Below are 19,877 nucleotides of genomic sequence, written 5' to 3'. Positions count from 1 at the left end.
CAATGTAGCTACAATACAGTGAAATGTGGCTCTAGAGTACTTATATGAAAATGGAAACAACAAGTATGTTATTTTTGCTTTACAAAGGGACTTCATGATGAAAATCTATTCATTCAATGCACAAGAAACTTGCATAGCATCATACCTAACTTGTGTGTGGGTTTGTAATTGCAGTCATGGCGCAGTTCCAACACCATCAAGTAGCCCAATGGCTGCTCTAAGAAATTATTTCAAATTCTAGAACAGAATGATAAAAAAAAAAGTTGGCTGGAAGACATGATAATATTTCTTAGTGTAAAATGAATCTGACATCTTGTAGAAAGTGCAGAACTTAATTGTCCATGGCAGTGTCTAGAATTCAGATTCTACTATAGTGCCGGTCAGCTGGAAGTTGGAAAGAAATCTTCAGTCTTGAACACTGTTGGAGGCTCATGTCGGACTTGCTGCGTCCTTGGGGATGATGTTCCTTTCTGAACAGAGAAACACACATTTTATTTATTTATATATATTTATCTATATAACAAAGATGAACAAAAATAATCTACTGAACTCAAGGGAAATGTGATGCAAATAAAAACTTTAATTCCTAGCCTCTCCCGGTTGCCCGGGGCTCAAGCCTGCAGCCTTTAGACAGGAGAAATCCAAGACATACATACATACTTAAATAAATTGCAATGAACCATATAGGACACTCGTTTATGCCAGTGCCACTGACTAGGATCACATTTTTCTGAATAGTGCATAGCGTACAATCAAAATAAGCATGCTTATCCTTTCACTAGGTGACTGGATAGAAATACAAATCTATTGTGGGGCAGCTAAGTGGTTAGCACCTCCACCTAGCAGCACTAGGGTCATCAGTTCAAATCCCAACATTGGCACTACCTGCCTGGAGTATGTTCTGCCTGTGCGGGTGTCTTTTGGGTACTCCGGTTTCCTCCCACACTCCGAAGACATGCTGGTATGCCAATTGGCTCCTGTTTAAATTGGCCCTAGTATTTATACAGGCATACATCGTTTTACGTACACTTGCGAGTACGGACACAGCTTGGTGTGCTTGACACGGCACGGCACTGCTGCTGGTTTTTAACATTGGCGTCTATGGGAAATCTTGGTCAGCTTGACATTGCACTGCTCCAGATGTTATAACCATAAGTGATAGAGACACCAAACTCATTGAGAGGGGGACCCAGGACTACAACATATATTTTGTGGCCGGCCAGCTTGCCTAGGTAATTTTACCATGTCATAGTCCTGGGTCCCCTTAACGTGCTCTCCAAGTCGGGTGTCTCTGTCACTTATGGTTTGGAAGCAGTGCCATGTCAAGCTGGCCAAGATTTCCTATAGAGCTAGTGTATTAACATGCATTGAGAAGTGAAAAAAGGTATTGCTTCACTTTAAGTACATTTTCGTTTTACATACATGCTCCGGTCCCATTGTATACTTAAATGTAGGGTATGCCTGTAAATGTGAGTTAGGGACCTCTGACGAAGCTCTTTGAGGGCAGGGACAATTGTGAATATATATGTAAAGCGCTGCATAAGTTGACAGTGCCATATAAGTACCTGTAATAATAATTGCCAGACTGGCGTCTTGAGTGATTTATGGAATCATCTGCTTTCCCACAACAGTGTGCCTGCACATAAATAGAAGATGACTGCATAATGTGAAGTGCCAGTATACTGCACTGAAAGCAATCAAGATCTATTTGCAGCACTGTACTTTGTCCCCTCTCTGAAAGTGGCCTGTCTCTTTGTACAAAAAGTAGCTCAAAAGGATAAGGTTAAAGTTTATTTATTTGTTCTGGCAGTTAAGCTCACCATACAATGTACAACTTTCGGCTGGTTCCTCACTCATTTAGTGGCCCTTTTGGCCACCTCCTGGTTGAGAGTCCTCGATTGAAAAATCAAATTCGTCAGGTGGAACAATCAGATGCAGCCCCTGTTCAGGTTCTTTAACAGCCAGCAGGGTTGGCTGTCAAAATACAATAGCCACAGCAGTAAAAGAATTGTCCAATCACGCTGTTAGTGCAGAAGGAGGAGTTTGTTCGATTTTTTTTTAATTCAGCCTGCAGCTGAACGAAAAAAGCTAATAGTGTATGGCCAACCTTAGAAGTACCGTATTTTTCGCCGTATAAGACGCACTTTTTCTTCCCCAAAACTGGGGGGGAAAAGTTGGTGCGTCTTATACGACAAATACACATTTTGCCTGCTGACGTCGCAATGGGGGCGGTGCCGGTGCGTGCATCAGTCACGCACCGTCACCGCCCGATCTCCTTCCCGCCAGACCGATCGGAAGACCGAGAGAGCAGCCGTCAAAGAAGACAGAAGAGGACGAGAGCAGCAGCGCCGTGGACGGTTCCCGGAATCCCGCCGCCGCCAGAAGAAGAGGACGAGAGGAGCAGCGCCGTGGACGTCTCGCAGGCAGCCCAGGAGAGCAGGTAAGTGATTGAAGCCGACCTGTGCCATGCCTGTATCATCACCTGTGCCATGCCTGTACCCTCCCCTGTGCCATGCCTGTACCCTCACCTGTGCCATGCCTATACCCTCACCTGTGCCATGCCTATACCCTCACCTGTGCCATGCCTATACCCTCACCTGTGCCATGCCTGTACCATGCCTATACCCTCACCTGTGCCATGCTTATACCCTCACCTGTGCCATGCCTATACCCTCACCTGTGCCATGCCTATACCATCACCTGTGCCATGCCTATACCATCACCTGTGCCATGCCTATACCATCACCTGTTGATATAAAATATTTTACTGCAGTATTTGGTTAAGAATCTTTTTTTTCTAGATTTTCCTCCTTTAAAATTGGGTGTGTCTTATATGCCGGTGCATCTTATACAGCGAAAAATACGGTAATTGGAAACGAATAGAACACTTGGCCTAGCTTCAAGCACTAGTGCCATATTTTAAACAATCCCTTAGACAAATGCCATATTCCCAGTCTTCATCTAAAATTAGTTTTTGTCAGCACACTTCTTGTGGCATTCTAGTGAATTTGGATTCTATCCATGCTTATAGTTCTTGAATAGTTTATTGTACAGGTAATGTAGGCATTGTGCATAAAGTAGGGCTATATAAATGTAACTTGAAACGTTACCTAGATAGTAAGCAATACAAAGCAAGGGTGCTGACTTGTCCCAGAAAATAGTTGTATAATTAAACATGCTGATCATGTAATGCATACGAAGGAAGAAAAACAACCATTATACACTCTTATAGATGTTATACACTTCTTCAGAAAAGTCTCAATTCAAACATGGTAATAAAGGCAGGGCAGGTGGTGTTGACACCAAGATACTAAACAAAAAGCCATAATGGAAAAGGATTCACAATAGGAAATTAGGGGCCTCCTTTTGCCAACTTGCACTCTTCAACAAATAATTAGACTTACCGTCAGTGACCATGATGTTATTTTTCCTCCTCAATCCTTTCCTCCCTCACCCCCTATTGACTACAATACTTGGGGACCACTTTTCTCCTGGAATTGAATCTTCAAGCCTCCACTTTTTGGACCCACTGCTAGATACCAGGCAGTCCTCCAGTTGTGACATTTTCTGTCATTCACCCCTATCACTCAAAACAATAAACCATCTTCCCGCAGACATTTGTGAAACGGCAACCCTGGTACATCATAACCTATTGCTCATCTACAAGGCACTTCTGGCTTCCCCTATATATATCAGAATATGGGAAACTGCCCTTTCCACCAGTTTTACACTATCACAGCTTTTAATATTTAAACACAAATCCTCCATTGACAATACATTTTAGAAACAGGGCTACAAAATCCTTTCCCCCTGGTGCTGCTACTTAGCACAAAATCATTAATCAGACACTCCTTGGGTGATGACCCAGCTTCATCTTTACTACCCCTCAATGATCTCCACATACAAATTCTTTGTAACAATCAATTTACTTTAGGATGTGTCTGCATACCTCAAAACAAATTGTTTCACATCCAGTATACCTCTGAAAGTACAGGAGATTATGACACTAGAACTTTCCCCCTCCCTCAAAATTGCTGAAGACAAATCCCAAAAAACATGAACCATCTGCATTCACTTTGTCACAATATAAGAATCTATGGACCCCCCTCTGAAGTACTTTTCACCACGTTATTAACCACTTAAGGACCGGAAGGTTTTACCCCCTTAATGAGCAGGTAATTTCTTGTAATACGGCACTGCGTTATTTTAACTGACAATTGCGCAGTTGTGCAACACTGTACCCCAAAAAAAAAAAAAATCAATGTCCTTTTTTTCCCCACAAAAAGAGCTTTCTTTTGGTGGTGTTTGATCACCTCTGCAGTTTTTTTTTGAGCTATAAATAAAAAAAGGAGCCACAATTCTGGAAAAAAATAAAAATGTTTTTACTTTCTGCTATAAAACATTCTTAATAAAAAAAAAAAAAAAATGTAAAAAAAAAAAAAGAATGTTTTTTTCATCAATTAAGGCCAATATGTATTCTGCTACATATTTTTGGTAAAAAAAAAATCCTAAGTGTATACTAATTGGTTTGCGCAAAAGTTATTGCCTCTACAAACTAGGAAATAGATTTAATTTCTTTTTTTTTACTCGTAATGACTTCAATCAGCGATTTTTAGCAGGACTGCGACACTGTGGCAGACAGATCATATATTAAGGAGTGCTTTCTAACTGTATTGGGGATCGAGACCTGTGTTCCTAAATAGGAGGAACAAAGGTTCCCTATGTTCATCTCTGGCAGAACAGCAGTTTGCCTTGTTTACATAGGCAGACCGCTGTTCTGTCTCCATGGGGAGTGATCGCAGGTGGATGGCGGACATCGTGTCCGCCACACCCGCTGATTGGCTCCCCCTCTGGCCAATAGGCGTGTGTGTACGCCCCCACTATCTATTACACAAAGCGACATACAGGTATGTCATTTTGTGGAATAAAGCTGACCTGGTTAAACTACAGAAGTGACGTGAACCATTGTACATAATTCAGACTTTGTACATATTTACATTTTATGATTGTTTGCTATGTACAATGTTAATTCATTGTAAGCTATTTATTATGTTTTAGGGCCGTTGCACACCAGGAATCGCACAGGAATGCTCTGTGTGTTCCTGTGTGATTCACATGCAGTTCTGTGCGATTTCAGCTCATTCATCACACCAAAAGCAGTGCTTGCGCTACTTTTGGAAACTCACTCTAACTGGATCGCATGGTACTTCCATACAACCCGGTGCGGGCAAACGCACTGTGTTTGAGACCTGCCTTTGGGGTGTCATTAAGTTAATATTAACACCTGCTGCAGATCACAACTGCATTGCATTTTGAATGTGGTGTTGGAAACATGCAGAGAACGTGGGTTGTCCGCACTGCATCCGCACTGCATTCGGTCACATATTTATTTTGTTTTGATTGATTAGTGCAGCAAGCACATATGCACTAAATTTAGTTTAGATTTCACTTTTTTTTTTCCTGCATGATATTGTAAGCAAGCTTCATACACGTTTACGGTCTCCTTTCCAGTCACATCCCTCTACCTTCCCCCCTCCTTGCAGACACTTCTGCCACCACTGTTAACCCCCCCCCCCCTCTGCCTCCTGTCTCCAGTAAGCCTTACCCCTTTGATCCTCTAGTTCCTCGCCCCCTCTACCCACTATATCCTGTTTTCCCTACTATCCCAATATTTCTCCGTTTTTTGTGCTTATATTTTAGGGTTCAGGGTTTTAACCACCCACAATAAATGCCTACCGTGGGAGAAAAGAGAGGCGAGGCACTGAGATTTTGGAAGATTTTCTTAAGAGGGTTAGGAAAGGTGCCCAAGTTGGTTTCAGCTTGTGTAACCTGCTCTTCCATGAGAGCCACATCACCTCCAACCTTCTTCACAAAGGCCTGTCCATAAGTGCAAAAAACAGAAGAAAGGTGTTATAATAGCATTGCTAAGATAAAAACAACATTTTCACAGTAAATAATGAAAGTGTCACCTGACCAACCTGAATATAGCCCAAATAAATTTTTTAGAGGATCCGTTTAAAAAAATGCTTACAGAATGCGTTCTGCCTGGATAAAACAGAGGGGCTGCCAGTGACAATTATTAAACTTTTTTTTTTTAACTACTAATAGTGGCGGGAGGGGGGCGGGCACAGAGACACAGGAGCTGACAGGAAGGGAGGGATGGGTGAGGGGACAGAGGAGAGCTGTGGATGACGGAGGCACATAAACTGACCAAGGTAATCAGGGCTCAGCAACCATGATTATCATGGTCAGTACACAGAGGGGGGACACAGGAAGTGGCAGGATCAGCCAGGTTTTTTACATCTTAAAGAGGGGCAGGTTAGACAGCACAAGTAAAGTGTTGTTTAACCTGCTATACTTTTTCTTAGGGTTACAAACACTAAGCTTAAGTCCTGTACATAGAAGATGAATATCGGGTGGTCTTGGCCGGTTCAATAGAAACCAGCTGGCATTCGTGCCCGACAGAAGCCGTTGAAGGGGCATGACCAAAAAGGTCTGCCAATAGGCATCCGAGCTTGAGAGAAGAAGATACTGTACCAAAATCAGATTGTTAGCACAGGATCTCCTCCTGAACTAAAGTTTTTTTTTTCCGTTCAGCCTGCTGGGTTGAACGGAAAAAATAAAAATAACACGCACAAATGTGTACTCGGCTTTAGTTAGGTTTTGATTTGCCTTTTTACTTTATCTACATTTTTTGTTGTATCTTTTTTTTTTTTCTGGTTTTGTATTTTTGGCTTTAAAATGCATAGAATCTTGATACCAATGCAAATCAAAAGAGCATGTGCGTTTGCTAATTTCTGCAAAAGCAGAAAACACATACTAATACTACAAATGCCCATGGCTTACACTCTGATATTGTGTTCCTCTATTCTGTCTGGCTTGGGTAATTTCATTTTGACGCACTTGTTTTGGTGACATTTTAACAAATTAAAAAGCATCAAAGCATTATTTTTATTGCATGGCATTTTTGTGCTATCCATCAAGAGACTCTGAATCCTTTGTATGATTTCAGGGTAAATGAGAAATAAGGTTTGTGTTCCCTGTGTTCATACAAGGATTTTCAGAAGTATAAATAAATGGAAAAAGTTTAAAACAGGTCTGGAATGTCTCCTTATCTCTGTGCGCATGTGAGTAAGGAATAGTACAGACTTTTAAAAAGGTACCCTGGAGAGATACTGGATAACACTTGTTTTTAAACATACAGTATCTCAACAAAAGTAAGTACACCCCTCACATTTTTGTAAATATTTTATATAATCTTTTCATGTGACAACACTGAAGAAATGACACTTTGCTACATTGTAGTAGTGAGAGTGTACAGCTTGTATAACAGTAACAAAAATTGCTGTCCCCTCAAAATAACTCAGCAAACAGCCATTAATGTCTAAACTGCTGGCAACAAAAGTGAGTATACCCCTAAATGAAAATAACCAAACTGAACCCAAAGTGTCAATATTTTGTGTGGCCACCATTATTTTACAGCGCTGCCTTAACTCTCTTGGACATAGAGTTCATCAGAGCTTCACAGGTTGCCACTGGAGTCCTCTTCCATGAAGACATCACAGAGCTGGTGGATGTTAGAGACCTTGGGCTCCTCCACCTTCTGTTTGAGGATTTCCCACAGATGCTCAATAGGCTTTAGGTCTGGAGACATGCTTGGCCAGTGCATCACCTTTACCCTCAGCTTCTTTTGCAAGGCAGTGGTTGTCTTGGAGGTGGGTTTGTGGTCGTTAGTTGGAATACTGCCCTATGGCCCAGTCTCTGAAGGGAGGGGATCATGCTCTGCTTCAGTATGTCACAGTAATGTTGGCATTCATTGTTCCCTCAATGAACTGTAGCTCCCCAGTGCCAGCAGCACTCATGCAGCCCCAGACCATGACACTCCCACCACCATGCTTGACTGTACGCAAGATAAACTTGTCTTTGTACTCCTCACCTGGTTGCTGCCACACATGCTTGACACCATTTGAACCAAATAAGTTTATCTTGGTCTCATCAGACCACAGGACATTGTTCCAGTAATCCATGTCCTTAGTCTGTTTGTCTTCAGCAAACTGTTTGAAGGCTTTCTTGTAGATCATCTTTAGAAGAGGCTTCCTTTTGGGACAACAGCCATATAGACCAATATGATGCAGTGTTCGGTGTATGGTCTGAGCACTGAGAGGCTGACCCCCACCCCTTCAACCTCTGAAAGCTGACAGCACTCATATGGCTATTTCCCAAAGACAACCTCTGGATAGGACGTGGAGCATGTGCACTCACCCTATTTGGTCCACCATGGCGAGGACTGTTCGAGTGGAACCTGTCCTGTTAAACCGCTGTTTGGTCTTGGCCACTGTGCTGCAGCTCAGTTTCAGGGTCTTGGCAATCTTCTTATAGTCTAGGCCAGCTTTATTTAGAGCAACAATTATTTTTTTTCAGATCCTAAGAGAGTTCTTTGCCATGAGGTGCCATGTTGAACTTCCAGTGACCAGTGTGAGAGAGTGAGAGCGATAAAACCAAGTTTAACACACCTGCTCCCCATTCACACCTGAGACCTTGTAACACTGAGTAACATGACACCAGGGAGGAAAAATGGCTAATTGGGCCCAATTTGGACATTTTCACTTAACGATGTACTCACTTTTGTTGCCAGCGGTTTAGACATTAATGGCTGTGTGTTGAGTTATTTTGACGGCGCAGCAAATTTACACTGTTATACAAACTGTACACTCACTACTTTACATTGTAGCAAAGTGTAATTTCTTCAGTGTTGTCACGTGAAAAGATATCAAATATTTACAAAAATGTGAGGGGTGTACTCACTTTTGTGAGATACTGTAAAATACAGTTTTAATAACACCTTTAGAATAATCAACTAATTCTTAATTCAATTTACTCCAGCCTCAATTGTATAAACATTGCAATCCAACACCACTTAGATGTGATTGTAACTTCGCTAATGAGGCGATGGAATGAAGAACTTTCTAAACACGTTTATTGGATACCAACACAGTTTCCTTAGGAGTAAAAGTGATGCTATCTCTTTCCCTCCTCCCCTGCATAACATCCTGCATCCCACCATCCTGAGAGAGATTATCAGAAAATTGGATGAACAGGCTGGATACACATTAACAGAGGGTGATTGCTGGTTGTGACCAGCTTACCATCTGGTGAGTCCATTTAGGGAGGCTAGGAATACACGGATGATGTGACCCCCATGAGTGAACACAGAAGACCATCATATATGTGGCTTTTTTTGCACTTGCACTTTTTTTCACTTGAGACTTATAAATGGATTATGGACTTTCTATTTAATATTTATAAGAATATTTTATTGTTTATATATTTATTCACATATATATATATAATTTTTGATTGATTTCTCAGTTTTGCTCAATTATAATTAGAGATTTTTCACAAATATATTTTAGAGCTATTGGATTATGTTGTTTGAGGGTATTTTATAAGGTGCGGATAGTTGGTTGAATCTCTCATACTGATCTTCACTTTAGGGATATCTTTCAGCAAGCTGGTCATTTGTTTTGTTTTTTTGCACTGCACTTTATTTTTGCACATCTACCTCACAATATCTTTTATGAAATTGAATAATTTGCACTTTTATTGCACAGTTGGTTGAATAATTTTTTAATTGCACTTTATAGATTTTTTCCAGTAAGCTTGTCATTTTTTTGGAGTGTATTTTTATTAGGAAAAAAAACGAACGATTTTTGCTTTACATAGATATTACTCTATATAGGATTATTGTGGTATTTATAGATACACATTTTTTGCACTTTTTGGCTTGGAAGCACACTGAATTGTGTTGTGGAATGGTAGATCACTACCTATAACTGATACCATCTGGGAATTATTAAGTATTGCGCTATTGTTATTTTTTCTATCTCTTTTACTTATCACTTATCACAAGGGAAGTTGTCAGGATAGACAGAAGCCTGCACAGAATTGTGCACCAGAGCGTATATGTGTGCGCAGGAGCAGATCAGCACTTACAATCAGCCATACTTATGCACACAGAGGTGTGCGAGTCCACCCCTAACTATTGCTGGTGCCAAACAAGCTATTTAAACAGGGCTGCTGCACTGGATCATTGCGATTTGGTCTGTAGTGTTTCCTGCATAACCTATTACTTGTTCCTGTGTCTGAACACTTGCTACTGACCCGATCTGCTTCTGGCTGCACCTTGACCTCAGCCTGTTACTGACCCAGAGTTTTCCGTGGATTAGACCTCTGCCTACTTGCTATGCTGATCTGCCTCACTGTTGCGGATTCAAGGATGAACCCTGACTACTCTTCCGTCTTCCTTCTTACACCTGGTCTGCATGCCAGTTGCAGACCCGGTTTGCCTGACTCTACTGATGAACTATCTGCCGCTTGGTGTCAGTGCCTGCCATTCCATTAGTCACTGTCTTCTGCCAAGCCCGGTGTCTGCTGAACGTCTGCCTGTTGCCCAGCCACTTCCTGTTGGATATTAACCGCAGTCTGCCATCTCTGCTGTTCTCATATCCCCTGTTTGGTCTGCTTCCGAGGATGCACAGATATCCTATCCGAATCACCTATGGAAAGATCTGTCATGCCACTCCATGCCCTTGTGCCTCCTGTTATTTTACCAGGGGCCCTGAGCCAGAGGTGTGAAAGAGGCTATCCACATCACATCAGGCTCCTCTACCACTCCTCCTAGAGGTCCATTGCTACAATTCTGTCACCACCAACTATCCCCACCAAGGATATTTTCCAGGAATGACGTTCACAAGTGTCCCTCACTGTCACAGAACCAGGGGGGTTCTTTTGGGATATATCCACCCATATATTTCACCTAAAACGGCCACCAACCTGCAAGTCTATTCAGCACTTGGGAAGCATTTGGTGGAGGTTATGCCTTCAAATGTCTGCCAGTTTTTTACTACTTACTAAAAATTCCATCACAAAAAAAACTGTGCTAAGATTTCTGTGGAATCATGTGGTACAGGATTATGTGATGTAAGTTTAAACCCCTCAGAGCTGACAACTGAAAGATGTTTCCCTCCAATAATTTCATTGTTTTTAAACAATACAAAAGGTAAATGCCTAAAAAAGGACTCTGTCTGCCATAGTAACAAAGCAGAAACTGCTTTATACAGATAGAATGGGAGTATGGATGATAAAATCGACTTAGTTTCTGTTCGCAAAGCTTACAGTTATATTGTGCTATGTCAAACCTAATACAATACATCTAACAAACAATACAACTTTTTTATCATTACTACTAAAATAACAACCGCTTTCACTTTTCTACCTCAAGCAAGTCTATCTTTTGGTAGAGTTTTCTCATTTCTGCAGCCTTAGTGTAAATTTGAGGTACTTTTTCATTAACCACTTGAGATGTATCATTTCGTATCTGTAAAAGAAAACAAAGAAAAAATCATGGTTAGATTTACTGGTGACATTGTTTCCAAGAGTCTTCCAGTACAGTTACATGAGAGATACTGACTCTGCCTTTACAGGAAATAATACCAAAAAAACAGTTAAAAGACCCCTCTCAACCCCTTGCCCTTAGTTGTTAGCCAAAAAGAACCACCACCACCACCACCAGTGTGCATGAGGGGGAATCAAACCATATACATAAAAATATACAGACCACAATGCATAACATAACCAGACTCCTAGAAATGGTGAAAAAGACCAGGGTGGGATAAAAGGACATTGTCCTGGAAAACTCTCGGAAACACTGTTACTAGTAGGTCTAACTATGGTTTTCCCAAAGCAGTTTCCAGGACAGCTATCCAGAGGATAAAAAAGTATTACTTCTACCTCAGGGAAGGACCACAGCTTGCAAAACTTTCCTTCCAAAGGTCAGATCTTGGTTGGAGAGCAGTTCCACATGATCCACAAAAGCGTGGTTAATGGACCAGACTGCCGCTCCCGAGATGTATTTCCATGAGGCACCTGCCCTTTCAGCCAATGAAGCGGTCAAAGCTCTAGTTGAATGCACAGGTACTTTGGAAGGAGGCTGATAGTTTCAAGTATTCATCTAGCGACAGAGCACTTGGAAGCCGAAGGACCCTTGTTTGGACCACAGAAAAGAATCAGGAGATAGCTGGATCTCATAAAATCTCTGGACACTTCCCAAATACTTGAGTAAGCACCTTCTTACATAAAAAAAAAAAAAAAAAGAAACTCAATTGCACCCCCTTCTCATTACTGGGTAAACTACAAAAAGAAGGAAGAACTTTAATGGCCCTGACACGCTCTACTGTTTCACCTGCTAGAAACGCCACTGATTTGGACACAAGTGGAAGAGCTTCCTGAATCTAAGCTTCGGTGTCAGAGGAAAGGAGCTCACTTAGCCTGTCAACCCAAACATCAAGGTTCCTGGCCGAGCATGTGGATGCTAGTGCCGGTCCCAGAGAATGGGCAGAAGCCTACCAAGCCTTTCTCAATAAGGACTCTGCCTTCCTATCCATCTGGTCTTTAATTTACCCCAAATCCTTGAAGGAGAGATCCAAATTATTATTATTTCAGGTACTTCTATAGCGCTGTCATTTTACACAGCGCTTTACATATACATTGTACATTCACATCAGTCCAAATCCTTGGAAACCTGGGATAGTGGGGCATCTAATTTAGGACACTTGAAAAAAAAGATTTCTTCCTCTGCCCCAAAAGGGAACCTCCATTTACGAGCTTTGGAAAGAAACAATTACTTTTCTGGATTCTTCCATTCTTTGAGAATCACATACTTAAGAGATGTATGGATCGGAAAGGATCTGCCCTTTCTCTCTTGCAAACCTCTGTATATAATATCCTGCGCAGACTGCCAAGGTTGATTCTCAATAATCTGTTCAGATGCATAAATGGCTTTAACTGATCTGTTTCCTCCACCGGAAAGACAAATCTGCTAGCATAAACTTACCAAGCGCCTTTTTCCTCCTCCCTTGAACTCGGGTCACCCTTCCTCTACATCAGATTCTGAAATCGCCTGGAAATTAATAGTATGGGTATCCAAGGCTGGCAACACCAAGGGACCACGTTCACTAGGAGGAAAAGATTGAGAAGTGGAGGGACCCATATCGGAAACAGCTATTCTATATGAGCGAAATGTAGATATCATCTCATCCTGCATAGAATGCATAAAATCCTTCATTAAGGAGACTGACAGAGACCCTAACACTGACACAATACACTTTTTACATAGTCTTTTAGTACATACGTCAGAGCTTGGAGTGGCAGTTCTCACATTTCTTACTAGGCCTGCGAGGCTGTTCAGCGGCATACAAAGTTAAACACATTGGAAGAAACAACTGCCCATAAGCATGCTATTCAAGGCTAGTTTTTCTTTCTAAACTGGGTATCATTCCCTCTCATTCCTCAGGCATTAAAGACTTGACCCATTTGAAGAGGCACCTAATTTTGCTTTAAGGGGTACCAGGTTTAGAGTCAACGGCATCCCCATCCTGCATGCTTGGAAGAGTAGAGCGCCACCAATTCTGCGCTGCTTTTGCCTAGAGCAAGGTGAACCACCGGTTAGCTACGCCTGTCTGTCTGCCCAGTCCGCAACTCCTTATTTTAGAAATGGTGCCCTGGCATGTCTCCATGGTGACAAAGTGTGGCACCCTTCAGTTCCAGAAATAGCAGAGGTCGCCATCTTGGAACACCCAAACCAATTAGGCGGGGTCCAAGAGCTAAAACAGGAAACCCATCACTATCGCCTCTTATGCACACGGAAAGCAACACACTGGCCACCATATTACTGCACCTGGGCATGCAGGAGAGTGGAAAACACCACAAGTGAGAAAAAAAAGGAAGCCGGACTGCAGTCACAACACTGCAACTGCCTATACACCGGCCACCCCTGCTTCTCTGCAGGTGCCACTCAATAATGGCGGTATGTGGAGACACAGCCAATCAGGAAATCCAAGAGGCTTCCAGAGTTGGTCCATACCTGACAAGGAGAAGCAAGATCCAGGCGCAAAAAAGGGAACAACTTTTAGGAAAAAGGACTAGTAAAACCTTACTAACAAGCAGGTTAGTAACCCTGAGAGAGGAGCGGGTAACCACAATTACCCACTAGAGAAAACAACAAAACAGGGACGATGTCTTCACCTGGAGGGTCAGAAGCACTATGATAACTGAGGACGATGGGGTGGGAGGGGCCTTTAACGGTTTTTGGTATGGTGTTTCCTGTAAAGGACAAAGCCGTTAGCTCTCATGCAGCTGTCCTCTTGAAGATGCCTTGGGGAAAAATTTGATTTTTGACTTACCGTAAAATCTATTTCTCTGATGTTCATTGATGGACACAGCTCTTCATCTTCATGACCGTAGGGTTATACTGCCCCCTATGGTAGTAGGGCACTAGGCAGAGAAAAAAAAAGCTTGAGCACGCCTATGGGGAAGTGCCTGGGGGTATACTCCCACTTCCTGCTATAGGTATTCAGTTTTGTAACAAGCAGTGTCAGAAGAAAAAAAAAAAAACAACACAAATGAGTGGCGGGTGCTGTGTCTGTCAATGAACATCAGAGAAATGGATTTTAGGGCAAGTCAAAAATACAATTTTCGCTTTCTCTTTCGACGGACACAGCTCTTCATCTTCACGACCGTAGGAACATCCCAAAGCAGTGTCAAACATGAGGGGTGGGAACAGCAGAAAACAAACTTCCCCAAGGCTAAACATAGCTAACCAGGTAACTTGTAGCTCAACTATTAACAACTGGAGCTCACCTGAAAAATAAAAAAACTCAAAAGAGGACAAGTCCTCTAAATAGCAGCCTGCAAAACTTTGCGGCCAAAAGAAGCATATGCAGATGCCAACACATCCATTTTATAAAACTTTGTGAATGTGTGTACAGACGACCAGGTAGCCGCCTTGCAAACCTGCACCACTGAGGCCTGATGACAAAAGGCCCAGGAGGCAATAAGCGCCCTAGTAGAGTGCACCCTGACAGGGAAAGGAGGAACCTGACCCTTAATAAAATAAGCTTTAACCGCAGTATGCCTGATCCATCTGGAAATGGTCACAGCAGAAGCAGACAGCCCCTTGCGAGGTCCATCCGTAAGGACAAATAGTGAGTCTGACTGCCGAAATGAGTTCGTAGCTGCCAGGTACACCCCAATTGCCCGAACCACATCCAGGGAATGCAAGGCAACTTCCTTAGGATGCTTAGGCTTGGGACACAATTGGAGGGCAACACAATGTCTTCATTTATATGAAAATCGGAGACGACCTTTGGAATGATGGACATGGCCTGAAGAACCACCTTATCCCTGTGAATCACTAGGTAAGGTGAAAAACAAGACAGCGCCGCCAGCTCAGACACCCTGCGCGCAGAAGTAATAGCCACCAAAAAGGCCACCTTCTGGGACAACGTAAGCAGGGGAATCTCCCGAATATTTTCAAAAGGGAGGTTTCTGGAGAAGTGACAACACCAAATTGAGGTCCCACAGTGGCAATGGAGACCGCACCGGGGGGGAATCAAGTGTCTCACTCCCTGGAGAAAGGTACGCACCAAGGAGTGTGAGGTCAATGGATGTTGAAAGAAAATCGCCAAGGCCGAGACCTAGCCTTTGATGGTACTCAAGGCCAGACGCTGCTCAACCCCTCACTGGAGGAAGGCCAAGATCTGAGTCACCAAAAAGGAGTGAGGGTGAACTCGCAGGGGTTCACACCACGCAATATATGTTGTCCAAGTATGATGGTAAATCTTCCCGTAAGTAGATTTTCTTGCTTTTAAAAGCTTAGGAATCACTGATTCGGACAACCTCTATCCTGCAGCATCTGGCTTTCAACAGCCAAAGCGTCAAAGCCAGCGACTGTAAAGCAGGATGGAAGACCGATCCTTGGGACAGCAGATCTTCCCTGAGAGGAAGTCTCCAGGGAGCATCAGCGACCAGTCGTACCAGATTGGCGTACCAAGACCGGCGAGGTCAGTCTGGAGCCACTAGGATGACTGGAATCCCTTCTACCTCAATCCTGCGCAGGAGTCTCGGCAGAAGCTTGAGAGGAGGAAAGGCGTATATCAGATGATACTGACTCCAGGGAGCCAATAAGGCATCTGTGGCGTCGGCTAGAGGATCCCAAGACCGTGCCACAAACCTCTGTGCTTTTCTGTTGAGGCGAGAGGCCAACAGATCCACCTCGGGGGTCCCCCACCGGAGACACAACTGATGGAACACCTCCGGATGAAGTGTCCATTCTCTTTGGTCTAATGCCTGTCGACTGAGATAGTCTGCCTGCCAATTTTCCACTCCTGGAATGTGTACAACAGAGAGGGCTGGAACGAACCATTCTGCCCACCTTAGAATGCCGGCTACTTCCCAAGCCGCCAGAACACTTCTTGTGTCCCCTTGGTGATTGACATAGGCCATGGCATTGTCTGATTGGATACGTACCGGACGCCCCTGGAGACGACTTGTCCAATGATCCAGACAAAGTCTGATCACTTGGAGCTCCAGTACATTGATCGGTATGAAAGAAGAAAATGGTCACACACCACCACGGAATCCAATGAAGAAAAGTTCTTTATTCACGTAAGTGGTACAAGGTACAGCAGGGTTGGACAGTAGACGCATTTCACACGACTGCTATGCGTTTGTTCACTACCAACATTGATCGGTAGCCGAGGATGCCTCCCACCCAGATAGGCTGGCATCCGTGGTAACACACGTTCGTACAGGGGAAGAAATTATTTTACCAGAAGAAGTGCCAAGGAACGAAGCCACCAACCAGGGACCCCCTCGTGTTCCGGCTCAACAAGATCAGATCGTCCAGAGATTGAGGATCCTTGTTCACTTCACCAGAATCTCCTTTTTGCAGAGATCTCGTATGGAACTGTGCAAACGGGACCGCCTCAAAAGGTAGACACCATCAGGCCCAGCACCCGCATGCAAGCCCGCAGAGATGACCGTCTGCTGGACAGCAGAAGCCGAATTGCCTCCTGCAACTTGTGAAGGAACACTTTGGCCGAGTCCGAGTCCAGAGTCAGACCCATAGTCCCGGCAAGTGGACGGGACCAGAGCAGAATTCTAAAGATTCAGAATCCAAGAAACTCCCTCAGCGTTCGTCCAGTGGGGCTATGTCGTGGCCGACCTAGCGCGGAGCTGTGGTCTGCACATGCTTGCTGGCTAGACTGGGGGGACCCTAAGGATCTAGATTATCCAGTGCGTCGCCCATTACAGCACTTGACTGTAGATTCTCACAGGAACAAAAGAATAAAAAAATTCCATTTAAAAAGAAAACAATTGCCAGGACCAGAGATCCCAGCAAGGAACAAGGTCCTTACTCCTGACTAGGCAGAAAAAAACTGAATACCCTTTAGCAGGAAGTGGGAGTATACCCCCCAGGGACTGCCCCATAGGCATGCTCAAGCTTTTTTTTATGCCTAGTGTCCTACTCCTGTAGGGGGCAGTGTAACCCTACGGTCATGAAGACGAAGAGCTGTGTCCCTCAATGAACGAAAGGGAAACAGGATTTTAAAGTATACAGTATGTTAACCCTTACCTTATAAAACAACCTATTCAGGTTAAAACAGAAATGTCAAAACATTTGTGTATAGATATGAACCTTTTGTAAACTTTTTTCTTTTTAATAGGTGATCACTTAAAAGAGGTGGTGGGGTAGAGAAACAGCAGCATATTAATCTTCCCAGTGAATGGCTGTAGGGGGGCATGTGTAAGCAAAAGTCTTAGCCATTGGAGGACAGTCAGGCTGAGCTTACAGCACAAACAGAAAACTGACCATGCTGGGATGGATATGCTCTCATGCCTAGCATGGTCAATTTGAAATAGGAAAGCAGGGAGACCGGAAGGATCACCGGTACTTCACAGAGAGGAAGAAATACAAAAAGGACATGATACTTTTTAAAACAAGTAGATGATACCACAGACACATATCAGGAACAGGAATATTACATTTTGGGGTAACATATTATTTAAGTCAGCAGTAATTGTCAGACTACTTTGGTCAAGTATATAATGGCAGCTCAAATAAGAGGACAGAATAGGGAAAAAAAGCAATTCTGTTGGTAGGCAGTACATATAGGAACAGCGATAAAAGGGTAAGTAGACTTTGACGGCAAGATTCTTTAGCCTTTAAAATGTCAACTTTTTTTCTTTTCAATCATTTGTTCCTTAGTCATTTAGATGTGCTTAAAGTGGAACTAAACTCACTTCCTCGTTCTAGCGTTGCAGCGGTTAAAGCGGTTGTTTACCCCACTTTTTTATTTTTACCTACAGGTAAGCCTGTTATAAGGCTTACCTGTAGGAAAAATGAATATCTCCTAAACCTGCACGGTTAAGAAGATAGTCTCCCTGCATGCAGCCGCTGACGTCAGCAGCACATGTGCTCTGAAGGTCCATTGAACCGTGCCAGAACTTGAGAGCTTCTTGCCAGGACATAGGGCAGTGACGTCATCCCGGCTCCGGCCACTCATAGCGCCGGAGCCCACGATCCTGGAAGAAAGGACGGGAGAAGATATCACCCTCTCAGCGAAGACCTGGTGCCACTGAGTAGGCTTCCTTCTGAGGTGAGTATTTCATAATGTGCTAGTATGCAATGCATACTAGCACATTATGCCTTTATCTTGCAGGTTTTTTTTTTCCAGCAGGTTTACAACCGCTTTAAATCCCTAAATGACTTATCTTTTCCCTATCTACTGCCGAGTGTTTTTTTGGTCTCTTGATATACCGTTTTGGGAATGACATGCACATGGGGCTTGTCTTTCCAGCACAGCCAGGGTATGCCAGGAATTCAAATTGAGCTGCACATGCGCAGCTCAATGTGTATTTAACAAAAGACTGCAAACAGGCTACTAAGTGTTACATATTGCAAATGAAACATAGCATGTCTCTTCTGCAATAATGAGCTTTTCATGTTTTTTTTATTTGTCAAGTTCAGGTCTGTTTTAAAACAATTATAAAAAAAAAAATAATTTATCCTCTCCTTAATGACTTAGCCATGGTTTGTATTTGAAACTTAATTTTACTGTCATTTTAAACAGAGCAGTTTATAAAATAAAATGGGGGGGGGGGGGGCGTGTCCGGAAGCCGAGCAAGTTGGACGCTTTGGAAGAGAGCTCCGTTTCCCCAACTTGCTCATCTGTTACCATCCACCTCCAAAACTCCTTCCACGGCCCCAAAAACATCAGGGGTTTACCCCCGAGACCCACTACAGAGGTCGAGATCGGTATTGGGGGTCATACCTTCAGCATTCCGGAGATCCGGATTCGGGGCCTACACATCATCCGAAGCCGCGGCCTTTCCTAACGGCCGCCGCGATCCGACGTCTGGAACTGCGGCATCCCTCTGGGCTCCTAGAGACTCTCCACGAGTGATCCTCGACAACACCTGCCTGGGCACCCTCGGACCGCCATCCACCGTTTGGGACACAGGATTCAACACAATAGAGGCGCCCGAGTTTGCGGCCTAGCCGCCCTAGAAGCCGCGGTCTCGCCTGAATCAGGGATCCGGACACCGGGTAAGCACTGTACCCCGCAAGTTACTGGCCATCTACCCCAGCAGATACATCAGGCCTTCCTGCCCTCTGCCCACACTTTACTCTACCTATTATAGTGGATCTCACCCAGCTACCCAACCTGTACACCACTATACCCTGTCCAGTCACAGTGACAATCTCAAGCGAGCAGAGTATATACCATATCCTGGACTGACACAGATCTTTGCCTTTTACTATCTTGATCAAATATGCACCAATTAATGCCGTAATGCTCGGCGCGAAGATGGACGGGTGCTAAGTGCGCAGCTCCGTCGGAGAGGAGAGAGAATGGTGGGATCCCCGGGGCCAATTTAGCTCATACTTGCCCACAACTTTCAACACCCCCGGGGGAACACCTGGTGCATGCCGTCAGCCAAGAAAAATAATCGGGGGGGTCCGCCAAAGCATTCCC

At 43.7% G+C, this 19,877-nt stretch overlaps 1 protein-coding gene across 1 annotated transcript in view; it reads right to left on the bottom strand.

Annotated features, from left to right (window-relative positions):
* Positions 1–313: 313 nt before the first annotated feature.
* BLOC1S4 (biogenesis of lysosomal organelles complex 1 subunit 4) overlaps positions 314–19,877 on the bottom strand; it is a 33,634-nt gene continuing 14,070 nt past the window's right edge. The window contains exons 3-5 of the mRNA XM_082259134.1: positions 11,276–11,377; positions 5,737–5,877; positions 314–470 (exon numbers count right to left, since the gene is read on the bottom strand). Coding sequence (XP_082115260.1) covers positions 381–470; positions 5,737–5,877; positions 11,276–11,377 — 333 coding nt within the window. The 3' untranslated portion in view covers positions 314–380. The remainder of the gene's footprint in view (positions 471–5,736; positions 5,878–11,275; positions 11,378–19,877) is intronic.

The sequence above is a fragment of the Pelophylax lessonae genome, assembly GCF_965119305.1.
Source record: "Pelophylax lessonae genome assembly, chromosome: 5".
Taxonomy (NCBI): Eukaryota; Metazoa; Chordata; class Amphibia; order Anura; family Ranidae; genus Pelophylax; species Pelophylax lessonae.
This window is presented reverse-complemented; position numbering and strand designations above follow the sequence as displayed.